This window comes from Drosophila mojavensis, unplaced genomic scaffold (assembly GCF_018153725.1).
Source record: "Drosophila mojavensis isolate 15081-1352.22 unplaced genomic scaffold, ASM1815372v1 contig_74, whole genome shotgun sequence".
In the NCBI taxonomy this organism is placed as follows: domain Eukaryota; kingdom Metazoa; phylum Arthropoda; class Insecta; order Diptera; family Drosophilidae; genus Drosophila; species Drosophila mojavensis.
The window spans coordinates 25,399,471-25,419,183 of NW_025318899.1; the positions used below are offsets into that span (position 1 = coordinate 25,399,471).

Consider the following 19,713-nt stretch of genomic DNA (forward strand, 5'->3'; position numbering starts at 1 on the left):
TGCTTTGTTGCCTTTCTTCATCTATCTTTGTACTCTTCTATCCTGCATGCCTCTAGATTTAAGTGTTCGACGACTCAAATTAGCTAATCAAATATAAATTAATCTAGTTGAAAAACAGTTTGGTGATAAACAGTAACGTAACATTGTATTCGATTGCTCATTATTTGCCTTACCTTTTATACTAATAAAACACGTATATTTATTCATTTATTTATTTGAATTATTTTTTTGAGTGCTCGCTAGAAAATGTCCTGATTCTAGTGTTTCGCCATAAAGCAGGGAACGCAATGACTCTGGTGGTGGGACCACTAATGGCAATGTCACTTTACCACTAAGGCAGCACAAGCCGGGCGTCCAGCAAACTTCAATGCGCCACACGAACAACGTCCATTGGATTGGATTGGATAGCAAACTAAACGATGAAAGGTGTGTCTGCTAGATTCAAATCAATACTTGAACCATTTCTCTTTGCCGTTTCACGGGCTGCCTCTCTTCGAATTAAGGCCATTCTCTGTTGCATACTAACGCGGCGCCCTACTCGGGCGATTTCTCGTTCTACGTCAGATAATTGACTCGCGATATTCCGTTGCCTAATTGCATTACGGGTCCGATGGGAAAAATTAGATCTGCTAGGACGCGGCATTTTTATACCCTGAACGCATTGAAAATGGGAAATCAGGGTATAATGGATTTGTGAAAAGTATGTAACAGGCAGAAGGAATTATTGCAGACCCCATAAAGTATATATATTCCCTGTCCGATATAGCCCTGTCCGTCTGTCCGTCTGTCCGTCCGTCCGTATGAGCAAAAGGATTTCAGAAGATATAAGAGCTAGAGAGCTGAAATTTGGCATGCATACTCATGTATACCATAGGCAGTACAAGTTTATCATATTTTTTCGATAACTCATCCGATAACTTTTTATCAAGAACAAGTAAGGAAGCTTTAGTCGAGACTGCTCGACTACGAGATCCCCTGAACCCTTCGAGCATTTTCATTTTTCGCGTCTTTCTACTCACACAAGACACACACACACACACATACACACACACACAGGGGTGGGGGGTAAATTTTAACAAAACTCGAAATGGTATAAATTGCATATAAGCATACATTAAAAATTTGATCAAGAATATATATACTTTGTGGGGTCTGGCACGCCTCCTTCTACCTGTTACATACATTTCAACAAAACCATTATAGCCTGATTTCTTATTTAAAATGGGTTCAGGGTATAATTATCGAAAAATCGACTTGGTTTTTTCAGCCTAATTTGAACACTTTTAGGCCTGAAAACTTCAAATTTGCGTTGTATATAATGTTAATGGATACAAAGATTTTGTGTTTTTAGATTTTGGATACCACGCCCCCAATTTGTAAAAAACGCATTTCAAGTACTAGAGACTTGTGCTTTGGAATGAACACACATTTTAACCATATGATTACGCTCATTAAGATAGTAAATCTACAAAAGAAATTATTCAACAAATAAATTCTCATAATATTGCCCACATTGCAGCGCAGCCCAAGCGCAGCCGCTGCTTACTGCGCAGTTAGCAGAGTGCGTGCTTATAAGTGAATGTGTATCAGCTTGTGGGTTCAGGATATCTCCTAGTCGAGCAGTCTGGACTGGAGCCTTCTTACTTGTTTAAGATTTTGTTTTATATATATATTTATTATATTATTATCAATAACTTTTTTATCGAAGCATATATAATTCCTATCAGTTATGAATAAGCAGGAATATAGATTTAAGCCCATATCCGAACAGAATAGTTACGTTATACATATATAAATTGAAATTAACAAGTCAGTTTTTAAATCAAATTGGAGCATTCGTTGATGAGATATGTATATGTAAGTTCTTTAAAAAAGTCAAACCTATTCAAGTGAGCGGCACTGAATATATATAATATATACATATACATATTTATTTATTTTTGTCTCCTTCCTTGCATCTTATTGTCTCTAATGCGCATTTTGTTCAAAACCTAAAATACTTAGAGGTCAGTAAGCCGGTTACCAAAATTTGTGTATTGTGTAGATATTTAAGCATTTCTATAGTATGTAAAAATCTGTTGGTTTACCGATGGTCCACGGATTAAGTCTTTTGCATCTTCGCTTAATATTGTTTACAATCAGATTAGATGCTGTTTTGATTTCATATCTGTAAGCTTTTAGTGCATATACGACGCTCATTATCTAATATTTAATCTTTTAGCACTCGGACTGAAGGAATTACAAACTTTTGTGGGTGGGCTCCCTATGGTGCATACTCCATATTTTTTTCACATCACCTTGAGTATATATTCCAAATTTCCACTCTAGCATTTCAATAAACGGGGTGTATCGGAATTTTCTTATTTTCCATGCCTCCGTATTATCAAATGAGGCAAAAATTGAAAGTTGTTATAATTGCGCCACACGGACAGTAAGGATATTGTACAAACTGGCGAATGAGTATAAATACGTCTTTAAAGTTATCCGCATTGAAGAAATTCTTTGAGGGATGTTTGAGGACGGAATACTTCACCTTTTTGGGGTTTCTTTTAATTTTCTTAAATTTGAAAAATCCAATTAACATACAATGATTATGTAACGGTATGGGAGTGAAAAGTACACTTGCTATACTTAACTTTGAGATAAAGGATACATAACACAAAAACAATTTTGTTTGCCTTTCCATGTTTGTATAATAAATCAGTTTATAAAAAAAAACTTAATCTATTTTCAGATATTGTTTTTTTCTGCTTATAAATGGAGAATACCAGTTCAACAAGATGTAATAATTTTTAGAGTTCTGAATAAAAGTTGAAAAAAGTGATATGGGCTAGAGAGTATATATAAAAATTATAATTGCAAATTATATTGAATATTTATACTCATTCACGGAAGTGAATTTGTATATTGCTTCTGTGCAATGTCCGTCTTGGCCTACTAGGGGCGTAGCAAATCGGGAAAATGCATTTGCCGATATACCAGAAATCATATGAGTTGAAGAGGTAGAATGCTGAAATTTGGAATGTAGATCCGCGTTGACCACAAAAGATCACGAGCTATGGCGGATATATCTACGCCCATTGGGGACGTGGAAAATCGGATAAACGGTATCTCCAAGAGTTTTACAGCTAGAGTGCTGAACTTTTGCACGTAAGCTAATGTTATTATTTTAGAAAGCCTAATGACAAAATAATATGTCTACGTCCTTTAGGGACGAGGCAAATCGGAACTGAAGATAAAATGATTTTATAAATTCTACTATATTTTGGACACTACTGATGCTAGAGAATTTTGTATATATACTCGGGCTGACCACCCAAGACCAAAAAGCTTGGACGCGGCTTGGACGTGGCAAACCGCAAAAGTTTATATCTCCTAAAGTATAATATCTAGAAGCTTCAAACTTGGATAGGTAAGTTACTAGTTACCTCCTCTATCGATATCCTGAGCCCTCTAATCTCATTATGCACTTCTTTTACGCACATATGCAAACACACGCATCCAGACGTACGTATAATCACGCGCTCTGTTGTCCGCGCAATTAGCACCGACAATACTTGGGTTGCACTGCAGTGTGGGCAATATACTGAGAATTTATTATTTTCTAGATCTCTGAAATCTCTGTATTGACCAACTGTATATACACTGTAAATCTGAAGACTCCAGGTCTAAAATTGTTCAAATTAGGCTGAAAAAAAATATATGTTTTACGATTATTCTCGAGTTATCGAAAAAAATATGATAAACTTGTACTGCGTATGGTATACACGAGTATGCATGCCGTCAAGTCTTTAGCTCTTATAATTTCTGAGATCGACGCACTCATACGGACGGACGGAGCTAGCTCAGGTCGTTGCCCTGATCAAGAATCTATATATACTTTATGGGGTCTGCGATAATTCCTTCTGCCTGTTACATACTTTTCACAAAACCATTACCCTGATTTCCCATTTGCAATACCTTCAGGGTATAACAAGTAAGAAGACTCCTGTCGTGACTGCTCGACTAGGAGATACCCTGAACCCTCCATGCTGATATTCTAATCATTCTGCATTTATTTTATGCACACATACATACACATGCATCCACACGGTCGTATAAGCACGCGCTCTGCTAAATTGCTTTAAAATGTAATTATTTTATTATTAAAATTTGAGTGCAACATGTAATTTTATTGCCATTCACTTAATCCATTTCCGTTTCCCGTGCATTTTCTGGTTCAGGTTGAAGCCATAGCCTCATAAGTCGGTCGGTCCGAACAGTCAGGCTAGAGCATGTAGATGGATATGTATTTATAACGAAATAGGCCTTTCAATTCCCTATTTACGCTGTTAATTTTCTTTTTATCTTTACAAACGGTAATTTGTGCAAACATCAAAGCAACCATGGCGAAGACCACCAAGCCAAATGAATTTTCCACTTTGATCCCGCCGTATCTAGGACCCTCTTTGTAGTTGCTAATCGCGCCAGGTGACGGATGCGTCGGCTTGACACAAAATAATGCTACGGCGGCGTACCCGAAGTGACAAGAAAATAGTTTTGAGGTGTCTTGTTTCGTACGCCGAGCATTGTGAGAAAAGTAGCAGTTCCCGTCCCTCACTTACCTTTGTGATTTTTGCTACTCGTGCTCATCCTCGTGCAGAGAAGCAAACGTGTTGTACTCTGTTTTCGATGGGCTGAACACAGCAGTCCCCGATTTACTTTTAAAATGCCGTCGAATTTAGTATAGCGACGACCACCAGTAACGTTGTAGCATTATAGAGGACCCAAGAAGGTACTGATCTATTGAAGAATTCTGATATGGCGATACGCAATAATTTTTTTCTTTGAAGATAAATCGACGAATGTAAATATCTAAATGTTATCAATTAATCATATTGCTTGATATTTTATTTACAAGTCGCGCTTTTGCCATAAGTATTTACTGATTTGCAAAGCCACTAGAAAGTGTTGCGGCTTTAACACGATGAGGATGTACAGTGAGCAATAAGATTTAGGTACACAACGATTTTTCAACTCAACTATTTTTCTCAACTCCTTTCTTCGACATTTACACGCACACGTCCTATACATGCACGCATACATAAATTCAGTTGTATGCGATTGGAAATGGTTGACTGTTTTCGAAAAGAATTTACCTTGACTGCATTTCACTCTCAAATTGATTCGTTCTACTTGGTTAAGATTCAATAACGAGCTCATTTGAGCAGGCAGATAATCCAAATCTTTGTTGTTTGGTTTGTTTGATTCGCCAATGTTCCAGGTGTTTTAGCAAGAAATTTTAATTTTTCTGCTTATAGTTATGTCCTGCTATTCCTTCTTAATCAATAATGGAAATCCCTTTCGTTTATAAATGCAATTGATTGTAAGCAGATAAAAATTTAAAACATCCTGCAAATATCACATGAATTTCCTAACAAATATTTTTTTTAACGATTACTAAAATCTGCAGTTTCAATGACAATCGGTTGATTATGGCTCAACATCGGTCGAATGGAAATGTTAGCTATCTCTAAAGCCTGGCAAAAGCTGAAGTAAGTTGCTTGATGAACGTTTGTCTTAATAACTTATATCGAAAATCGTAATGTATGCATTATGCAACGATAATCTTCACGATTTGATTCCATTCGTTTCATGAACTCTTAACTCTTTCAGAAAAGTATATGCTGAAATACTAAAGTTTTCAATTCAAATATTACAGCCCATCCCATGTTAGTCTGTTTCAAAAGCGCAATATATTATATGCCTATTGGACTGCTTAGTCGTATAAATTTAATACGAAATGGACGGCTATTTAATATGTTTTTAGTGGAGGATCATAAATATGGCATCTAGTGCTCAAAGTAGGAAGTAAGAAAACTAAATATATGTATGAAGGACATTTAGACATTTACATTGGAATTGGATGACAAGTTTCGATTGCCGTTTAAATCACAATTTTCACAGAGCGTACGCGTAGCATTCCATGTGCCATTTACTATGGTTGGACTTTGAAAAATTTATCTTTGGTCAGCATTAGACCTAAAACTAGAAAGGTCGCGATAGTAAGTGAAACACAATATCACTGGATAGAAGCAATACATCGTCACCCAGTTGGAACAAATTGATTTTCCTTAACGGGCGACAAAGTCGATCCAGTAGAGCAGACCAGAGAAGAATAGTGTAGGATTTTGAGGAACGTGATCTTTGTACTATAATTAAGAATACGAAGGCTCAAGCGTTGCAAATTGGAAGCTGAAAGAAAACATACCAGTTGTCACTGGTAGAGGCCGGCAGTGGTGTCTCCTTTCATACTAAATACAATGGCAACCCGAGCATAAAGGAGCTGCACACTTTGGCCGTTTGTGACTCCTGCTCGTCGACGCAGACGCATCTAACAGAACGCGTGGGCTGGAACTTGTCAATGCTTGGTTTGCTGTCTGGACTTTTTGACTGTTTTTCTTTTTATTTCTTGGAAATAAACCTATGTTAAATCAATTGGTTCCAAATCGTTGAAATTCAATTGTGAAGTACGTTTCGTTTCAGCTGTTCGACACGATCAATTTTCCATTTTACGCTCGTATCACTAGCTCACCACACAGGCTCACATCAAATGCAGTTCCAGATGTGTAAAAGTAGTTGCAAGCTTGTTGAAATGACACCGAAAAATTGCAATTTGCACGATTATTTTAAACTAATTTTATTACTCAATTTCCCAACTTACACATAATAGAAATATGTTAATATGCGCTGAATAAAAAATAAAATAGATAACACATTTTTGCTCTTTTGCTATCCTGAACGAAAATATTGTGGGGTGTCTGTCGGTCCGTCCGTCTGTTATTAAAAAATTAAGTTCCCAGCCCATGTGGTTTGTGTGCATGCGTATATCTGTATATGTGTGTCCTGTGTAAGCAGAAAGTCTCGAAGAATTATTGAAATATCTGTTCTTCGAAGGGTTCAGGGGATTTCAAAGTCGAGCAGTCTCGACCAAAGCTTTCTTACTTGTTATACCCTGAACCCATTGAAAATGAGAAATCATGGTATAATGTGTTTGTGGAAAAGTATGTAACAGGCAGAAGGCAGAAGAAGTATCGCATGCATTCCTAGCAGCAGAAAGACAAGGAAAAGATAAGCAGCATAAATGTGGCATGCATAGAGCTAGTATTAGACTCTTTGCTTTGCTAACAATTTTCGCTCATTTATGTTAAGGTACTAAGCAATGTCCGCTTTAATAATCACAACATGCTTTCGTCAAAATACTTATGCCGACGAGTGTATGTGTATAAACACATAAACAGATAAGTGATAGAAACATATGTATACGCCTATGACCCATAATCAGGTAGATTGCACTACCTGACAGCTATTGCCTTTATCGTATTTTTGCAGTGGTTGTTTGTCGAACAGAAAAATCGTATAAAAGGCAGTCTCATCAGAAGAGGATTTCATTCTTGTTCGAGCTCTCATGTCGACCAGATCAGTTTTGATATCCAACATTAAAATGATTGCCGAAAACGTGCCACAATGCAACACCCTCGAGGACTCTGAGAAGAGGTCGTTTACAGGCGCTGTAGTCAACCTGAGAAAACTATTGAAATCAGTTAAACGTATTTTCGCAACTTCGAGGAGAGCATCACCGTCGGAGGAGCACTTCTCGGAATCGACTGCGAGTAGTATTCCTACAGAAGAGGAGCTTCAGAATTGGTTGAATGAGCAAATCGAATCCAAACTGGCGCTGCTTCGGTAACGGGACTCTAATCAATGGATATTGATAATAAACTGTGATGGGACTTGTGCTCCGGCACGATTCCAATATCTACAAATGGCTTTATATTCTCTTTGTGATAGCAAGAGTAATTAGTTGATGAGTAGCTAGACGACTCGAAGTCTTGAAAGTCACCCTCTCTTTCAAATGATATAAGTTAAGCTAAGTACTCGATCTTATGTCTTCCATCAGTTTTAAGTAACTTAAATTTTTTGTGTAAATAAAATAAAGCATAAAAAAAAAAAAACATTTCACTGATTTTGTTTTTTAAGCTTTTTTATGACAAAACGACAAAATCATCTTAAAGATTAGTTAAAGACAAGGTTTACAATGACCCACTATCAAATTCAGAGGTTTGAATTCTAAGACTAAAGAATATAGAACTGGCATATGTGATATTTGGTCAAATTAATCATATGTTAATAGATAGAATACTGATGGCGTATGTTCAGATATATAATTTGGTTCAGAAGCATAGGAATATTACTTTTTTGATCAAATTATAATGAATAGATCCACACATAATAAAACAAGTAAGAGGACTCTAGTCGAGACTGCTCGACTAGGAGATACCCTAAACCCTCTAATCTGATATTCACTCTGCACTTCTTTTCGGCACACATACATACACACGCACGTATTAGAACGCGCTCTGCTAACTGCGCAGTAAGCAGCGACTGCGCTTGGGCTGCGCTGTAGTGTGGGCAACATTATAAGAATTTCTTTGTTGAATAATTTAATTTCTAGACGTACAATCTTAATGAAACTTTCAGAACATAATCATAATGTTCAAATGTATGTACATTCCAAAGCACAAGTCTCTAGTACTTGAAATACGTCTTTTACAAAGGTGAGGGTGAGGGGGTGGATATAGGGGTGAGGGGAAAATTACAACAAAAATCGAAATTATATAAAATATATATAAGTCTACATTTAAAACTTGGAAGCTCTAGCTCTAAAGGTGTAGGAGATATAATTAAATAACTAGCATTCGATAAGGTTTTTGATCGATAATAAAATATCGGGAGTAGTTATCGATATTTAAAGAAAAACTTGATATGCGCGTGATATACACGGACCTAGGAAAAAAAATTTCAAGTCTCTAGCTCTTATATCTTCTGAAATCGACGCGTTCATACATACGGACGGACGGACGGACGGACGGACGGACGGACGGACGGACAGACAGACGGACAGGGCCAAATCGACTTAGCTCGTCGCCCTGATCAAGAATATATATACTTTGTGGGGTCTGCCACGCCTCCTTCTGCCTGTTACATACTTTTAACAAAACCATTATACCCTGATTTCCCATTTTCAATGGGTTCAGGGTATAAAAAATGTTTGGCTAAAAACTGCTCGACTACGAGATCCCCTGAACCCTTCCAGCAAATGATATTTCAATAATTATTCATACATGCACACACACACGCACACACACAGCCATACGCACGCACGCATAAACGCGCATTGGCTGCAGTGGTGGCTTACTATGGGAACTTATTTGCTTAATAACTTGTCTTGTGGATAACTATCTTCATGAAACTTTCAGATTATAAATATAACATGTATGTGCCAAAGCACAAGTCTCAAGTATTTGAAATACGCCTTTTACAAAGGTGAGGGTGAGGGAGTGAATTAAGGGTGGGGTAAATTTAGACAAAAATCGAAATTCCACAAAGTACATATAAATCTACATTAAAGATTTGGTGACTCTAGCCTTAAAGATGTAGAGAATATAAATTTATTACTGGTTTTCGATAATGTTTTTAATCGATAACAAAATAACGGGAAAAGTTATCGATATTTAAAGAAAAATTCTATATGCGCGTGGTATACACGGACCTAGGAAAAAAATTTCAAGTCCCTAACTCTTATATCTTCTGAGATCGACTGCTTACACAAGAAACACGCACACACACACACGCGTACACACACACACACACACACACAAGCACCCACGCATAAACACGCATGGGCTGCCGTGTGCGCTTACTATGAGAACTTAATTGTTTAATAACTTTTCTTATGGACATACGATCTTCATGAAACTTTCAGATTATGAATTTAACAGGGATATGCATAGTAGGATGGATTTGAAATTCGCCTTTTAAAAAGGTGATGGTGAAGGGGTGGATATAGGGGCGGGGAGTAAATGTTAACAAAAACCGAAATTGTAAAAGTTGCATATAAATCTACATTAAAAATTTGGAGACTTTAGCTTTAAAGTTGTAGGAGATATAATTTTATAACTAATTTTCTATAAGGGGTTTATCGATAAAAAATATCTGGAGTAGTTATCGATTTTTAAAGCAAAACTCGATTACCGCGTGGTATACACGGACATCTAACTCTTGTATCTTCTGAAATCGACGTGTTCAAGCATACTGACAGTCGGACAGACGGACAGACGGACGGACGGACAGGCAGACAGACGAACAGGGCTAAATCAACTCAGCTCGTCGCCCTGATCAAGAATATATATACTTTGTGGGATCTGCCACGCCTCGTTATAAAAAGGGGAAAAAAGTCATCCTACAACTTGACCAGAAACAGACATGCGCCAAAAACAATGCAACAACAATCAACATACGAAAACTCGAAAACCAAAGCATCCCATTCAACAACACACCATTCTTTTAAAAGTTAACGACAAATAAATTTATGCCAAAATAAAATATCATATTCAGCTTATATGAAATTACTGACCCAACGGCTGATGCATTTCCTCCACACTCCGATTTGGCCTGCATAATTCTAAGAAGAATAACAACACACGCAACTCCAAGTTGCCCTACAGGCCGATGCCATCGCCGACGACAGCGCTGCCAACGTCGCTGCCGCTAAAGCCATAGCTTGTTAGGGATAGATTTGATTTAAGTAAATAAGTTGCTAATTGGAGTCGAAAGAATAAACATCAATAAAGATCAAACTTCGAATACAAATCCAATTATTATATATATATATTTTTTTTGTCAATTTTATACACGCGCTCATCACCAACTCGGTTTTTGCGGATGATACGGCAATTCTTTGTGGAGGAATTCGTTCCGCTGACATAGCTAGAAACCTCCAATCAGCATATAACACTTTAGATGCATATTTCTCCTAATGGAAAATTTTAGTCTGCCCAGAAAAGACCAAGGCAATATTTTTCACAAAAAAACGAAAAGACATCTACGTACCGACAACTGACATCAGATTGGGCTCGGAATATATAAAGTGTGAACCAAATCTCAGGTACTTGGGTAATACCCAAAAGACAAAAGACTTACTTTTAAGGACCACATAACCAATACAATCAAAAAAGTTAAACATATAGTCCGTACGTTATACCCGTTTATAAATAGAAAGTCGAGACTAAATATAGAAAACAAAATGTTTTTATTTAGGTCAATATTCCAAGCAGTAACGTTCTACGTGCACCAGTGTGGTCAGATATAGCCAAATGTCACATAATCTTCCATGGCATCATTCCACGATTGATCTACATTGTCGAGCCAATACTGAACTGGTAGATATTGGACTATCGCGACTATCGCAAAAATTTATAACTAAGTGTCAGGAATCATCATATTCACAAATAAACGACCTGGCATAGACTTGTAGTTTTTAGTGTTTAGTGTTTAATTTAATTAGTAAATTTTCATGGAGTCTATTTCTTTGTTTTTTCCCCAAATAATAATGTTATCGCATATCCATATTTCATGTATGTAAATAAACAACTTAGCAGAAAAGGACTATGTATTAGCCTAAACTCTTCAAGCATTGTAAAATACGATTCACATCATGTAATTATAACAAAGTGTGAAATAAATTGAAAATTGAAAAAAAAAAAAAAATAAATAAATAAATGCGTACTCTAGCATATTCTAAGAGTCTCATTTACGAATCGTAACTTACGATTGATTTGTCTTTGCATTGTTTGTGAATTTCCAGCCGCTACACTGGCTTTTATTTGCTATATGGCGTAATAACAATAATTTGGTTTCGTTTTAATTACTCTTTTTCGAAACGACGCGGTGGTGCTGTAGGCAGAAGCGCCAGTGATCTTCATTTTAGTTATTTTGACAAACATGCTATTTGGCTTTGGTGCGAGTTCAAATCCCACGGAAAACTTTTTTTTTTTGGAAATTGCAAATTTATGTTATTTTAGCTGCTTTTATATTTTTTAAATTTCATACAAATGTTTCTTTCCGTATTATGAATATTTATTAATCTTATTTATATGTACAAATACATAAATATATGGCTGACGCATATAAATGTCGCAATTCGGGCACTATAAATGCCGATTGCCACGCCTCTAGTGGCCGTAGACTCCCCATTTTTGGCCAGTTGTTAGAGCAACCGGTAACCTAAATGCAAAATTTAACTTCTTACGCTCAAAAAATGTGAAAATTACAGGGTATTTTTCGATGTGCCACGCCCATAAGGAGGTGTTAAAATTATTTTTGGAGTATCGATAGAGGAGGCTACTAGTAGCTCAACAATCCAAAATTTTCGGAGTAAGTAAAGCTTTCCGACATTGAAATAATTTAGTTCACTTCTGCACCGAGCTCAAGCCGTAACTAAATCGAAAAATTTTGAAAATTTTACAAAATTTAAAAATTAACAAAAAATAATTTTAATAATTTTAAAAGAAATCTACAAATTATAAAAAAAAATTTAAAAGAAATCCGACAAAAGGTTAAAAATTCAAAAAAAAAAAAAAAAAAAAATAAATAAATAAATAAATAAAAATAAAAATAACTGAAATAAATAGAAGAATAATAGAGCAAGAATAAAATAGAAGAATAATAACGGGTAACAAGTAAAATGGAAAATATTAATGGAACGTTGCAAGGGTTAAGCGCGGCAATAATCGTGTTGGCCGATCAATTTTCGAGTCTCAAGGAAGATTTGAAGCAATTGAATAGGAAAGTGGATCGTTTGGAAAAGGAAGATACTAATGAGTCTCTCATAGAGGAACAAACCTCACTGGCCCGTCCACGTTCGGAGCTTCAATTAAATTGCCGGACTGTGTTAAAGTGTTGCCAACATTTGAGGGAAACCCTTCAGAATATGCCTCGTGGGTAAACAGGATCGAGTCCGTACTTGAAGATTATTCTATTATCAAGGAAAAAGCACTATATCGCTCAATAATTTTACATATACGAGGGAAAGTAATTGGAGATGCCGATATTTCACTGTCATCGTACGGTGTACAAAATGATGATTGGCCTGAAATGAAGCGAGTTTTGCGATTGCATTATGCTGATAAAAGGGATATTCGAACCTTGGATACGAATTGAATCAAATGATTCAAGGCAACAACGACTTGGAAACCTACTATAAGCAAGTTAATAGTCAGTTTTCTTTAATTTTACAGGCCTTAAAGGCAAGCGAACAACGAGTTGTAGTATTGTCCGCATTAATAGAATCATATAGAGATAGAGCTTTAGATGTTTTCATAAGGGGACTAAACGGAAGCTTATGCCATTTGTGTGAATTTACAGAATATTCATTAAGAAGTAATGGTGTACAAGGGACATATGTATATGTCTCGTGGAATTAATGATTATCAACAAAACAAAAACTGGAAAAATTCTTCATAAATCAGACTTAAGAAAATAGGAAAAACAAGTAAGAAAGCTCTAGTCGAGACTACTCGACTACGAGATCCCCTGAACCCTTGGAGTAATAGCTATTTCAATAATTGTTCGCGTCTTTCAGCTTACACAAGAAACACGCACACACACACACACACACGCACGCACGCACGCACACACAGGCATACATACACACACATACATACACACATACACACACACACACATACACAAACAATTACATACATATACACACACACAAGCATAAACACGCATGGGCGGCAGTGAGCACTTACTATGAGAACTTAATTGCTTAATAACTTTTTTGTGGACGTACGATCTTCATGAAACTTTCAGATTATGATTATGACATGGATATGCATGTAATTGCCAAAGCACAAGTCTCTAGTATTTGAAATACGCTTTTTACAAAAGTGAGGGTGAGGGGGTGAATTTAAGGGTGGGGGGTAAATTTTAACAAAAACCGAAATTGTATAAATTGCATATAGGCATACATTAAAATTTTGGAGACTCTAGCAATAAAGGTGTAGAAGATATAATTTTATAACTGGTTTTCGATAAGGTTTTTATCGATAAAAAAATATCGGGATGAGTTATCGATTTTTAATGATAAACTTGATATGCGCGCTGTAATTACGAACATTTTAAAAAAAATTTGAAGTCTCTAGCTCTTATATCTTCTGAAATCGACGCGTTCATACATACGGACAGACGGACAGACGGACGGACGGACAGACGGACAGACGGACAGACAGACGGACAGGGCCAAATCAACTCAGCTCGTCGCCCTGATCAAGAATATATATACTTTGTGGGGTCTGCCACGCCTCCTTCTGCCTGTTACATACATTTCAACAAAACCATTATACCCTGATTTCCCATTGAAAATGGGTTCAGGGTATAAAAAGGAAAATGAAATATACTAGTTGTCCCGGCGAACTTCGTACCGCCTAACAGTCTCTATATATATATTGTAAAACAAAGTCGAGTTTGTTACAAAACTTATAGCTCGAGATCTGCTGCACCAATTTTCATGGTTTTTGATTTGTGGGATTTGTCTCCGCCCCGAATAGCAGTATGTATTTTAAAAATACTGAAAAATTTGGGAATACTTGAAAAAAAAGTTATTTTCCCTAAAAGTTCTTTAATTTCGGAGCTGTCAACTTTTTGTATTAAAATCAGTAAGTAATGTCGTGTTACCTTTTAGCTGAACTAATTTAGGCATCTATGAACGTAATACAATAATACAAAAAAATATATAGATAATTGTTAGAATTTTCACGAATCATCAAACAATATGCGTAATAATTCATCGAACTAACCTTCTTGGCAGTTTCCTCACCTGAAACAAATACAGTAAAAATTGTATTTTAGAACCCCTAATAGGTTTACGACTCTTACAGCTACTCTCTACTAAATTAAGAGTGATAACTTTTTTGTGTACCAAAAGCAAACAGAATGAAATGTATATAAAGTTAAAATGAAAACAATGATTTTACCATTCAATGGATTAATCATTTTGATATTAAAGTGATATCCATCGTCTCCTTACCAAAACATCAGTGGGTATTGTAAAGCGTCATATGAACGGTGCATTCCAGATACTCTTTGTAGTTGCCCAGTACTGCGTCGTGCAAGCACAATATCGCGTGCTTCCAAGTTTTCACCAACAATCAAGATTGTCACTTCATCGATTGTTGGAGCATTAAATGTGCGTTCATGTGTTCCAGCTGGTCTTTTATCTGCTCTGATTACTACTTTATAGTCATCTCTTGGCATGCACTCTAAAGCAGTCTTGAACAGCTTGACCAATGCATGATGTTCGTGAAGCATTTGCTGCAAATCTTGGAGAATTGCTCTTTTCATAGCTGTGTTGATTTCTTGACGCCGGTCAAGTTGTTCTTCCATATTGCCCATGAAGTATATTTGCAAGAATTTGTGCTGTGCATCTTCAATAGGTTGCAATGATCCAATGCGATGGCAAATCTGGCCTTGAATCTTTAAATTCAAAGCCATAGTTATAGTTAGATTTACAAACACTTTTTACAGAAATCTAACAAACTACATTATTCCAAATTTTTTTTTTTTTTTTTTTTTTTTTACATTCATAGAAAATACAATTTTTAACGTAAATTACCTTAAATGTCGGATTATATCCGTCTCCAATAATTTCCGCCCCAAATGAAGTCATTTGGAAACAGGCATTGTATTTTTGAGTGTTCGCTAGAAAATGTCGTGATTCTAGTGTTTCGCCATAAAGCAGGGATCGCAATGGCTCTGGTGGCGGGACCACTAATGGCAATGTCACTTTACCACTAAGGCAGCACAAACCGGGCGTTTCACCAGCAAACTTCAATGCGCCACAATGCTGGCAAACAACGTCTATTGGACCAATGCAAACTAAACGATTTAAGCTGTAGTCAATGGTGCAATTATATCGAAACGCTGCTCGATTCAAATCAATCCTTGAACCATTTCTCATTGCCGTTTCACGGGCTGCGTCTCTTTGAGAAGCATGAATTAAGGCCCTTCTTTGCTGGGTACTAACGCGGCGCCTTTCTCGGTGCCTCGATGCATAATTGTATTATGGGTCCGCCGGGAAAGATTTTTATCAATTGTAACACTGAATATGCCCTCGCACAAAACCACATAAAACAATCGAGAAATATAAATATAAATAATTTACACAAATTTATGTTTGAGACAAACAAATACCTGAACTTTCGAGATATTTAGCTTTTGTACGCACGCGTATTATTTTTATCAAATGTGCTTCTTTTTATGAATAGTCAGGTTCGCCTGAGGTTGTGCCGTAGACTGACTGACTACATTTGTTTATTTACTTCTATACAGGACCGAAACTGTCACTGTTATCAAGCCTACTGAGTATCAATGGAAATTTGAATTTTTAGGGAAAAAACCGCGTTTTTCAAGTATTCATCAAATTTGTTCAGTATTATTAAGATCTACTATCCTACTCGTGCCGGAGACAAATCCTTGTTGGCAAAAACCATGAAAATTGGTCCAGCACATATCAAGTTATAAGTCTTTGTACACTTTTACACAACTCTCTTTTATATATATAGATAGATATATAACCTCTGTCTATACTATAAATAACCTCTATTATATGTAACCTCTGTCTTAATTTACATATTATGTATATCCTATGACTCGTAGCCAGGTAAATCGAACTACATGACAGCTATTGTGTATCGTATTTCATAGGGGTTGTTTGTTGAACCGAAAAATTGTATAAAAGACAGTCAGTGCATAGTAGAATTTCATTCTTGCTCCAGCTCTTAAATAGACCGGATCAGTATTAATATTCTACTTTAAAATGATTGCCGAATACATGCGGCATGGCAATACCATCGAGAATCGCGAGAAGAGATCGTTTACTGGCGCTGCCGTCAACCTGAGAAAACTATTGAAGTCAGTGAAACGTATTTTCGCAACTTCGAGGACAGCATTACCGTCGGAGGAGCACTTCTCTGAATCGACTGCGAGTAGTATTCTTACAGAGGAAGAGCTTCAGAATTGGCTGAACGAGCAAATCGAATCAAAATAGGGTCTACTTCTTTCATGGAGCTCTAATCGATATCCTTATATGTGATGGGACTTGTGTTCCGACAGGATTCCAATCTCGGCAAATGGCTTTAAATTCTTTCTGTGATAACTCATAATTTAGAGTAAGTACTTGATCATTGTCTTTCATCAGCTAAGTATCTTATGTTTATTTGAGTAAATAAAATGAACTAAAACAAAAAGAGTTTAGTAGTTAATTAATCATTTTTGCTTATTTGATTACTTCATACAATCAATTTTAATTTGTGTAACTTATTGAAAATGCGGGATTACTTCCGTTAAAATTCTAAATTTCCAAATTTGGTTCTTAAATCATATTTCTTATAGTGTATATTATAAACAATACACAACACTGTTTAAATTTCTTTAAATTAATTTTGAAAATCTAGCCAATAATCAAAAAGCTTGCAGTTTATAGGGATATGTCACATATTTATAATGGATTAAGTATATTTTCGACAAAGGCTGGCTTTAAGCTTTAAGCTGTAGATTTAATATATAGTAGAATCCGGAAACCGACGCTCGAGGGACTGTCGGTATACCCAAAAGACGTTTTAACCATATAAGATTGCTCATATAAGTTTGTCTGAGGTCCAGAATTTTCATCGTAATAACCGTACGTACTCTATAAACGGAATACATTGTACCAATCGTATTAATTGTAATTTATTTATTTATTTATTTATTTATTTATTTATTTCTTAAAGATATTAACAAAATCGGGAGTCAACATAAAATTAAAAAGCCTAAACAAAGTACAAAAAATAATTACAATAGTATCAACAACCCGATGAGGGTATTTTACTTGCCAGTCCAGCCAGCTATGCCCACGTTTCACAGCCAAATATAGTCAGATATATTACTGAGACTATGAAAAAAAGTGTTAGAAAGAAAACTTAAAATAAAAAGTAAATATAGAAATATTAAGTATAGATAATATAATAATTACAATAATTATTAACATAAAAAAAAAATAATAATAATTCATTTTTGTGAATGAGTATAAAAATAATAAAATTAAAAAAAACAAGTAAGAAAGCTCTAGTCGAGACTACTCGACTACGAGATCCCCTGAACCCTTGGAGTAATAGCTATTTCAATAATTTTTCGCGTCTTTCAGCTTACACAAGAAACACGCACACACACACACACACACACGCACGCACACACAGGCATACATACACACACATACATACACACACACACACACACACACACACACACACATACACAAACAATTACATACATATACACACACAAGCATAAACACGCATGGGCGGCAGTGAGCGCTTACTATGAGAACTTAATTGCTTAATAACTTTTTTGTGGACATACGATCTTCATGAAACTTTCAGATTATGATTATGACATGGATATGCATGTAATTGCCAAAGCACAAGTCTCTAGTATTTGAAATACGCTTTTTACAAAAGTGAGGGTGAGGGGGTGAATTTAAGGGTGAGGGTAAATTTTAACAAAAACCGAAATTGTATAAATTGCATATAAGCATACATTAAAAATTTGGAGACTCTAGCAATAAAGGTATAATTTTATAACTGGTTTTCGATAAGGTTTTTTATCGATAAAAAAAGATCGGGATGAGTTATCGATTTTTAATGATAAACTTGATATGCGCGCTGTAATTACGAACATTTTAAAAAAAATTTGAAGTCTCTAGCTCTTATATCTTCTGAAATCGACGCGTTCATACATACGGACAGACGGACAGACGGACGGACGGACAGACGGACAGACGGACAGACGGACAGACAGACGGACAGGGCCAAATCAACTCAGCTCGTCGCCCTGATCAAGAATATATATACTTTATGGGGTCTGCGATGATTCCTTCTGCCTGTTACATACTTTTCACAAAACCATTATACCCTGATTTCCCATTGAAAATGGGTTCAGGGTATAAAAACAAGTAAGAAGGCTCTAGTCGAGACTGCTCGACTAGGAGATACCCTGAACCCCCTAAGCTGATATTCTAATCATTCTGCACTTCTTTTATGCACACATACATACACATGCATCCACACGCACGTATAAGCCTGCGCTCTGCTAACTGCGCAGTAAGCAGCGACTGGGCTGCGCTGCAGTGCACTGCAGTGTGGGCAATATTATGAGAATTTATTTGTTGAATAATTTCTTTTGTAAACATATGATCTTAATGAAACTTTTAGAGTTTAGAGTTTAGAGAAGGGGGCGTGGTATCCAAAATCTGTAAATTACAAAATCTTTGTATCGATTAACTTTATATATAATGCGAATTTGAAGACTCCAGGTCTCAATATTTTCAAATTAGGCTAAAAATACAAAATCCATTTTTCGATTATTCTCGATAAAAAAGTTATCGGACGATTTATCGAAAAAATAAAGCAAACTCGTACTGCGTATGGCATACACGAGTATGCATGCCAAATTTCAGCTCTCTAGCTCTTATAACTTCTGAGATCGACGCACTCATACGGACGGACGGACAGACGGACAGGGCTATATCGACTCAGCTCGTCACGCTGATCAAGAATATATATACTTTGTGGGGTCTGCCACGCCTCCTTCTGCTCGTTACATACTTTTTCACAAAACCATTATACCCTGATTTCCCATTTTCAATGGGTTCAGGGTATAACAAGTAAGAAGGCTCCAGTCGAGACTGCTCGACTAGGAGATACCCTGAACCCTCCAAGCTGATATTCTAATCATTCTTGACTTCTTTTATGCACACATACATAGACATGCACTTATACGCACGCGCTCTGC

At 36.2% G+C, this 19,713-nt stretch overlaps 2 protein-coding genes across 2 annotated transcripts; both read left to right on the forward strand.

Annotated features, from left to right (window-relative positions):
* The first annotated feature begins 7,422 nt into the window (after window positions 1-7,422).
* Window positions 7,423-7,805, forward strand: LOC6583595. The gene has a single exon (XM_002009225.2). The coding sequence runs from the start codon at window positions 7,448-7,450 to the stop codon at window positions 7,727-7,729; it is 282 nt and encodes a 93-aa protein (XP_002009261.2). The 5' UTR covers window positions 7,423-7,447; the 3' UTR covers window positions 7,730-7,805.
* Window positions 7,806-16,637: 8,832 nt separating this feature from the next.
* LOC26527954 lies at window positions 16,638-17,848 on the forward strand. Its single transcript, XM_015162955.3, has 2 exons — window positions 16,638-17,051; window positions 17,655-17,848. The coding sequence occupies exon 1, from the start codon at window positions 16,700-16,702 to the stop codon at window positions 16,928-16,930; it is 231 nt and encodes a 76-aa protein (XP_015018441.1). The 5' UTR covers window positions 16,638-16,699; the 3' UTR covers window positions 16,931-17,051; window positions 17,655-17,848.
* The last annotated feature ends 1,865 nt before the right edge of the window (window positions 17,849-19,713 follow it).